This window comes from Belonocnema kinseyi, chromosome 2 (genome assembly GCF_010883055.1).
Source record: "Belonocnema kinseyi isolate 2016_QV_RU_SX_M_011 chromosome 2, B_treatae_v1, whole genome shotgun sequence".
NCBI lineage: Eukaryota > Metazoa > Arthropoda > Insecta > Hymenoptera > Cynipidae > Belonocnema > Belonocnema kinseyi.
Genome location: NC_046658.1, coordinates 133,402,498 through 133,412,170, shown reverse-complemented (window position 1 = coordinate 133,412,170; position 9,673 = coordinate 133,402,498). Strand labels below are relative to the sequence as shown.

Sequence of the window (9,673 nt, the reverse complement as noted above, 5' to 3'; positions counted from 1 at the left end):
AAAGTTTCAGCTCGATATTTTATTTACAAAAAAAGTTCTCAGGTTCAAAAAAACATTCAGTGAAATGAAAAACTGTGGTCGGTAATATAGGTATTTAGCTGTATCACATGCCCTTAAAAAACTTTAAAAATGAAACGCTCTTAATTGTGTAGGAATTTGTAATTGAATTATTTTCAAATTTAAACTTTGAACTTGGTTGCCTTTCAAAAATGAAAACGCTGAAAATCTTTTAAAACATCCTATAATATTTGTCTGGCAATCTTTTAAAATTTCCTAACATATATCAAATCCTTAAAAATCTTTTGAAATCCCTTGCAATTTTGTAAGCTCCTGAGAATGCCATGAAATTGAAGAGAAAAAAAATACCTTCAAATATTGTTAATCCGTTAATCATTTTATCAATTGAATTAGAAAAATGCAAAAGAATTCCCAAGAATTTCAATGAACTCAGAAAACAAAATTTTAATAAATCCCATAAAATTCTATAAGATCTGGTGATATTTCTTGAAATCCTGAAAAGTTTATTAAAATTAATTGATGGCATTAAAAAATCCTTAAAATGATTGAAAATCACGGAAACTTTATAAAATTCCTCTGAAATCTTTAAAAATATCATAAAACCATATAGATCCTGTAAAATCGTGCTATACCATCAGAAATTCTAGAAAATTCTTTATTCTAAAATATTCCAAACGTTTTAAAATTCCGTTAAATAATTAAATTAATAATTCCTTAGAATCTTTTAAAATTAAATAAAATTTTCTAATTAAAAACTTTTTAAAAAGCCTTAGAAGTTTTACAAAATACCCTGAAATATTTCAAAACAATTCCAGACAATTCATAAATATGTATAGAGCTTAATTGAATAGTGATTGACCCACGAGTTAATTCACTAAAAGAAAAGTAACATATTTCAAACTTTTTTTAATTTCTCGAATTATTTTAAATCACTTAAAAATTCTTAAAAATGTTTTAAATATCCTAAAATATTTGCAATTATCTGGAATCCCATTAAATTACTCAAATCAATTGAAAAATCCTTGAAATCATTTAAAAACTCCCAAAATATTAAAAATTGAAATCCCAATAAATTATAGAAATCAATTGAAAATAAATTTGATTCTTCCTAAAACATCCCAAAATATTTTAAATACTTTGACATCTCGCTAAATTGCTGAAACCAATTTAAAATTTCTTCGAATCTTTTAAAATACTCTAAAATATTTTTAATCTTTTGCAAACTGTTGAAATAGCTTGCGATTTTTAAAAGTCACGAAAATTCCTTGGAATTTCTTTAAATTATAGAAATCAATTAGAAATACCTTTAAATCTTTTAAAATTTGAAAATATTAGTAATTCTCTGAAATCCCAATTATTTGCTGAAATCAATTGAAAATTCCTTGGCATCTTTGTAAAAAAAAAATATTTATATCGTAATCCTTCAAATGCTGCTGAAATGCCTTGTAATTGGTTAAAGGTCTCAAAAACTTGATGAAATTATTTTAAATACTTTTAAATCTGTAAAATAATTAAAAATTTGTAATATTTAAAATAATCATAAATATTTCAAAATAATTCAGGAAAATTCAGAAATAGGTATACTTTATTAAAAATAGTCATATTTATTTTCTTTGAATTATTCTAGAAGCCCATAAAACTTTTAAAACCCTTTGAAAATTCCTTGGTATTTTTGAAAATACCTCAATCTGAAATACTGAAAATTCTTTGGAATCTTCTCGAATATCCTCAAGTCTTTCAAATTCATTCAAATCTTTTGAAATACCTATGAAATCTTTGGAAATCTTTGAAATCCTACGAAATTCCTCAAATTTTTATCAATAAGGTCCTTGAAAATTTATTTAAATATCTTGAGAGCTTTTATAAATCTCTTAAAATCATTGAAATCTTTTGAAATTTTATAATCTACCTTGCAATATTTAAAAATATCACAACCAAAATATTTTGAAATCCCTTCAAATTGCTGAAACTTATTAAGAATTTCTTGGAATATTTCCAATATCCTAAAATATTAGAATTTTTTCATCATATTTGGAAATACCTTTAAAAATTTGGAAATCTTTGCTTCCATTAACATATTATAAAATACTCTGGGAGTTACATGAATCCCTTCAAATTACTGAAATCATATTAAATTACTGAAATGATTTGAACACTCCTAGGAATATTTTTAAATACCCTGAAATATTTATAATCCTTTACGATTTGTTAAAATACCTTGTAATTTCTTAAATCTGGTGACAATTCCTTGAAATTTTCAAATTTATCCTGAAATCTTTCAAGTCACCTGAAATCCATTTAAATTATTGAAATCTTTTAAAATCCTTAACATTTTTAAAAATATACTAAAATATTTGCAATCCTTTGACTTCCGTTAAAATTCGAAAATCAATACAAAATTCTTGGGAATCTTTTAAAATATCATAAAATATTTCTAATCCTTCACTGACCGTTAAAATACCTTGAAATTTCCTAAATCTCGTGAAAATTATTTGAAATTTTTTTAATTACACTGAAATGTTTCAATTCCCTTGAAATCCCTTCAAATTATGAAAATCATTTAGAAATTCCTTTGGAATCTTTTAAAATTCCCTACAATATTTCAAACTCTTTGAAATCATCTGAAACCCCTTGAATTTTATTAAAGCTTTTAAAACTTTCTTGAAATTGTGAAAAATATTTTAAAATATTTTCAGTTCTTTGAAACCTCATTAAATTACTGAAATCAATGGAAAATTTCTTGCAATCTTTTAAATAAATAAAAAGAATTTAATATTTAAAATAATATAAAAAAAAATAAAATTAATCTAAGATGTAAAATATTTAAAATTCTTTAAAATCCCATTAATTTACAGAAATCAATTGAAAACTTCTTGAAATCTTTCAAACAAATAAAAAAAATTAAATATTTAAAATAAAATAAAAAAATAAAAATAATCTAAAATGTAAAATATTTCAAATTTAAAATAAAATAAATATCATATAAAGTGTAAAATATTTCAAATTCTTTGAAATTTTAAAAAAATATCTTCAAATATTTGAAATTCTTTAAAATCCCATGAATTTACTGAAATCCTATTGAAATTTTTTTGAAATCTCTTGAACAAATAAAAAAATTAAATATTTAAAAAATAAATAAATAAAAATAATCTAAAATGTAAAATATTTCTAATTAAAAAAATTTTTTTAAATATCTTTAAAGATTCAAAATAAAATAAAAAAATAATCTAGAAAGTAAAATATTGCAAATTCTTTGACATTTAAAAAAAATATCTCAAATATTTAAAATTCTTTAAAATTCCATTAAACTACTGAAATCAACTGAACATTTTTTTAAATCTTTTGAACAAATAAAAAAATATATATATTTAAATTAAATAAAAAAAATGTAAAATGTAAAATATTTCAAATTCTTTGACATTTTTGAAAAATATCTTCAAATATTTAAAATTCTTTAAAAATCCATTAAATTACTGAAATCACTTGAAAAATAAAATAGAATAAAAAAAAAGTTTAACTATTTCAAATTCTTAAAAAAAAAATTATTTCAAATATTTAAAGTAAAATAAAAATAATAAATCTAAGATATTAAAAATTCTTTGAAAATTGTTTAAGTCTGAATTTTTTTAAATAATATCTTTGAACCTTTAAAATTCTTTAAAATCCCATTAACTTACTAAAGTAAATTGAAAATTATTTGGAATCATTTAAAATATTTCGAATAATTTGAAATCCCATTAAATTACTGCAATCAATTGAAAATTTCTTGTTTTTTTTAAACAAATAAAAAAATTTAATATTTAAAATAAAATAAACAAATAAAAATAATCTAAAATATTTAAAATTTTCTAAAATCCCATTAAATAACTGAAATCAATTAAAATTATGTGGAATCATTTAAAATACCCTAAATCCACAAATGTTTCAAATTCTTGCAAATTTTTTTAAGCCACTTGAAATTTGTTAAAGCTTTTGAAAATTGCTTGAAATGTTTAAAAATATCTAAAAATATTTTTAATTCTTTTAAGTCCCATTAAATCACTGAAATTTTTTATTCTTTTATATTTATTTTTTTATAATTCTTCAAAAACCAAAGAAAATATGTTTAAATCTCTTAAAAAATGTTAAATCTTTTGAAATTATTTCAAAGAATTGAAATATATTAAAATACCCTAAAATATTTAAAACTTTTTGAAATACCATTAAATTAATTGAAATCAACTGAAAATTCCTGAGAATTTTTTTAAATAACGTAAAATCTTCAAAATCTTTGGAAATACCTTTGAAATATTTGTCAAATCTTTAAAACCCTACAAATTCCCTCAAATTTCTGTCATTAAATTATTTGAAAAATTATTAAAATATTTAGGAAGATTTTAAATCTCCTAAAAATATAAAAATCCTCCGAAATCATATAATATCCCTTGAAGTTTTTTTAAAATAACCTAATAACAATATTTTTAATCCCTTAAATTCATATGAATCTATCGAAATCCCGGTTCACAAACATTTTTCAGGGTCCATGAAATTTAAAAAATCGAACCTGTTTAAATTCGGAATTTTAATGCTTTTCGAAAAATTCCCTGTTCCAATTCAAAATTTACATTTTTTTCGAAAATATTCCGTTTGAATTTAGAATGACAATTCATTCTACTAAAAAACTCCCTTTTCCAGCTCGGAATTTATTTAAATTTTAATATTCCATTTTCCAAAAACAAAAAATTATAATTCTTTTGGACAAATACCAGTTTAAACTCAAAATTGGTTAAAATTTGAAAATTCCCTGCTTCAACTCAGAATTAGAATTCTTTCAAAAAAAGTTCCTCTTCCAAATCAGAATTTTGTTCCTTTTCGAAAATTTCCAGTAATAGCTGAGAATTTTTTTAAATTTCAAAATTCCCGCTTCCAAGTCAGATTTATTATTATTCTGGATAAATTCCAGTTCCAACTATAAATTTGTAAAAGATTGAAAATTCCCTGTTCAAATTAAAAGTTCAATTATTTTTATTTTCAATAGTTTAAAAATTCTTAACATCCTTTAAAATTTTATTTCAAGATTTTGAAACATCTATCTGCTGTTTAAAATTTTTTAAATTGTAAATATTATTAAAAATTGGCCACAAATTCTAAACATCTTTTCAAAATTATTTAAATTTCATGTAATTTTTCAACATAAAAATCATTTTTAATCTTCCTAGTTTTCTTTAAGAAAATTATTCTTTTGAAGCCTTTCACAATTCTTAAAAAGCTTCAAGTGTTCAAGTGTTATTTATAAAATCAAAATTGTAACGTTCAAAGTTTAGTACTTTTTTTCAATTTACGAAATTTAAATTAGACCAAAATCCAAATTAAAAATCCCATTTAACGTCCAATAATCAAATTGATGCAAAATCCTGTTAAACAAAACAAGAATCCAACGACCAAATTTGGACCACAACGAATAAACGAAAACCAAAAAAACCCTATTTTAATCTGAACCCCCGCCCCCCCAAATTCGGAAAAAAATAAAAAAGAGGAATTTATAATTACTGATTTTAAATAGTCAGATATTTTTAAATATTGAGTAATTGTTCGTTTTTTGAATTGAAAAAATTTCAAATTGCATGCTTTAAACATATAATATATTTTATACTGAAATTTAATTAAAGCCTTTCATTATAAATATATTATTTTTAACTTGTTTGAAAATTGAAAATAATTTACAAAGTTTCAATAGGGCGCTCAAATTTTTTTAAAACTTTCCAATTGAAACAGTTTAACCTTCAACGTTAAAATCTACAAATTCTAAAAACTAATGCCAAATCGTTTCGTCAAATCAATCATTATTTACTTTTTAAATCTTAAAGTGAATTCAATGTTAAAAACATTAATTAATTTATATTCACAGTTGGTAAACTAAACATTTTGGTCATTTCACATCTTCATTTGTTAAAGTCTTAAAAATTGCATTTTAAAATTCTTTTAATTCAAAAGTAAACTTTTAAAAATACCCTAAAATCTTTGAAAAATCCCTTCAAATTATAAAAAATATATATAAAATTTCTTTTTAATCTATAAAAATATTCTAAAATATTTCAAAATGATTAAAGAAAATTCAGAAATAGGCATAAATCTGAATTCGATAGTGAAAATTCACCATGGGTTAATTTATTAAAAGAAACGTGATCTTTTAATTTGAAAAATTGCTCACTAAAGTGAATCTTTGAAGAATTTCGTGAATTTTTCAATATTATTTAAAAAAAAAAAAGGTTATATGTACCTGGAATATCCTAGGAATATCTTTGGCATCGGCTCGAATCACGTCTCCTTGAGTGACGGATCTGACATGGAAGACTTTACTCAAATCCAATATCAGAACTGGATCGGCATTCATTTTGTCGTTCTCGCTATTATAAAAAATTATCTTCTTCGATGACACGACAACGTACTGCTTCTTCCAGCCATGTCTCTTAATGTTCTGCTTATTGGGAACGTTCAACCAACCCTCCAATCTCATGGCACCGTGTTCCGACAAAACAGAGTCTTCTCCGTCATTCTCCACCGACGACACGCTCGCCGTCTCGGAATTGATCGAAGTTATTTTCATTTGAAGTGTTTCGATCTCAGAATCTTTAGAATCCAGCTCCATTTGAAGCCTCAATTTCGACTGATTTTCTTCGACGAGTTGTGCCTAAAAAAAAAAAAAAAAAAAAAAAAAAAAAAAAAAAAAAAAAAAAACAAACACAGTTAATGCAAAAACATATAACAAGTTACGAATAACAATACGTAATTGAATTTTTAACTGAACAAGAATCAATTTTCTACAAAAAGGGATGAATTTTCTACCATAATAATTAAGTATTCAAACTAAAAAGTCGAATTTTTTAGGAAACAGTTGAGTTTTATACAAAAAAAAAAATGAATTTTTAAGAAACAAGATTATTTTCAACCAAGAGACATGAATTTCCAACCAAACCGTTGCATTTGAAACCAACCAGTTAAACTTGCAAACAAAATAGTTGATTTTTCAAAAGAAAAGCGTTTTTCAGTCAAAAAAGAGAAAAAATTTCCTAAAATACTAATTTTCTTAAAGTTTCGTTTTTTTTTTGTTTTTTTTTTGGTCGAAAATTCATCTATTTCGGTAAAAACCTGCATTATTTTGACGAAAACGAAGTTTTTTGTTGAACATTTAAGTTATTTTTAATTATTAATTTTATAAGTAATTATTAATTTAACTTATAATTCAAATTGTTAATAAAATTAAATAAAAAATAAATAATCTAAATATTAAAATTATATTAACAATTATCATAAAATTAAATTAATTAAATTTAATTTATCTATTCCTTTAAATCGAATATATAAAATTAATAATCTTAAACCTAATACCCCCTCACAAATAACAATTAATAAAACATTAATTTTGTAAATTTGAATTTTAGACCAAAAAAGATGGGTTTCTAACAAAATAGTTGAGATTTCAAACAAAAATGATTAAATATGAAAAAAGACGATTGCATTTTTCACGAAATAATTTAATTATTCTGCCAAAAGGATGAAATTTCTACAATCAGTTGAATTTTCAACCGTTGCATTATAAATAACTCGTTAAACTTTCAAACAAAATAGTTGATGTTTCGTAAGAAAAGCGTTTTTCAGTCAAAAAAGATAAAAAAAATTTCAACCAATTTGTTCAATTTTTATCCTAAAAGACCAATTTTGTACAAAAAAATTTAATTTTGAACCCTGAAATATGAATTTTCAAAAAAAAGTAATTGTTTAACCATATAGTTGAATTTTCGATCAAATTGATGGATTTTCAATCAAGAAGATTAATTTTCTACCAGAAAAAAAAAATTAAAAAAAAAACAACATTTTTTCAACAAAATAGTTACATTTCCAACCAAAGAGATGAATTTTCAACTAAATTGACAAAAATCGACGAAAAACTTCAATATCAACAGAATAGATGAATTTTCTACCATAATAGTTAAATAATCAAACTAAAAAGTCGAATTTTTTAGAAAACAGTTGACTTTCATGACAAAAATAAACAAAGAATTTTTAACAACAAACCTAATTTTCAACCAAGAGGGATGAACTTTCGACCACATGAGTTAATTATAACAACAATCTTTTTAAACCAAAACGTTGCATTTAAAACCAACTAGTTCTTTTAAACAAAATACTTGAATTTAAAAAAAAAGCGTTTTTCAGTTTAAAAAAAAGAGAAAACTTTCAACCGTTATATTCAATTTTTATCCTAAAAGACCAATTTTGTTCAAAAAAATGTAATTTTGAACCGTGAAATATGAATTTTCAACAAAAAAGTAATTCTTAATCCAAATAGTTAAATTTTCGATCAAATAGGTGGACTTTCTATCAAGATTAATTTTCTACAAAAAAAAAGAATTAAAAGAAAGGCAATTTTTCAACAAAATACATGATTTTTCAACAAAATAATTACATTTTTAACCAATTAAATGCATTTTCAACTAAAATGGCCAAAATACGACTAAAAAAGTTCAACAGCAACAAAATGGATGGATTTTCGATCATAATAGTTTAGTATTCAAACTAAAAAGTCGAATTTTTTAGGAAACAGTTGACTTTTATACAAAAAAATGCATTTTTAACAATCAATACAATTTTCAACCAAGAGAGATGAATTTTCAACCGAATAAGTTAATTATAAAAAAAAATCATTTTTAACCAAACCGTTTTATTTAAAACCAACTGGATAAACTTTCAAACAAAATAGTCGAATTTTCAAACAAAAGGCCATTTTTCAGTCAACAAAAGATAAAAAATTTTCATCGAATTAATTAATTTTAATCTCAAAATAATAATTTTCTACAAAACAATTTAATTTTGAACCTTGAAATATGAATTTTCAACAACAAAAAAAGTAATTGTTTAACAGAATAGTTCAATTTTCGATAAAATAGATGCATTTTCCACAAAAAAAGATTAATTTTCTACCAGAAAAAAAAAGAATTAAAAGAAAGTCATTTTTTCAACAAACTACATGAATTTTCAATTAAATAGTTACATTTTTAAACAAAGAGATGCATTTTCAACTAAAATGACCAAATACGACGAAAAAAGTTCAATATCAACAAAATGGATGAATTTTCTACCAAAAACTTAAATTTAAATCTAAACGAGATCAATTTTCACAAAAAATGGAATACTTCTATTTACTTTTCTTTTTTTGTTGGTGTTCAAAATTTCATCATTTTGTTAGAAATTAATCCTTTTGACTTGGAAATTCAACTTTTTGTTGAAATTCTTCTTTTTGAGATGAAAATTCAACTATTGTAGTAGAATATCGAATTATTTGGATGAAACCACAATTTTTTGTTGAAAATTCAACTGCTTTTAAGAAAATTAATCTTTTTGGCTGAAACATCAGACTATTTTTTCTTTTTTTCTGTTGTTGAAAATTTAATGATTCTGTTAAAATATCATCCTCTTTGGTTGAAAATTGGTTTGAAAATTTAAGTTCAAATAAATTTCCTATTTAAGAAGCCGAATGTACAAAAAAATCTGAACTTTGGACCAAAAAATTTATTTTTCAACAAAATAGTTACATTTTTAACTAAAAACATGAATTTTCAAATAAAATAAAAAAAATTCTACAAAAAAAGTTTAATATCAACAAAATGGATTAATT

General features: G+C 22.4%; 1 protein-coding gene across 1 annotated transcript in view; it reads right to left on the bottom strand.

Moving 5' to 3' along the window:
* Window positions 1-9,673, bottom strand: part of LOC117182991 (rho-associated protein kinase 2) — an 86,985-nt gene that overhangs the window by 22,054 nt on the left and 55,258 nt on the right. Inside the window, exon 8 of the mRNA XM_033376118.1 lies at window positions 6,278-6,688. Coding sequence (XP_033232009.1) covers window positions 6,278-6,688 — 411 coding nt within the window. The remainder of the gene's footprint in view (window positions 1-6,277; window positions 6,689-9,673) is intronic.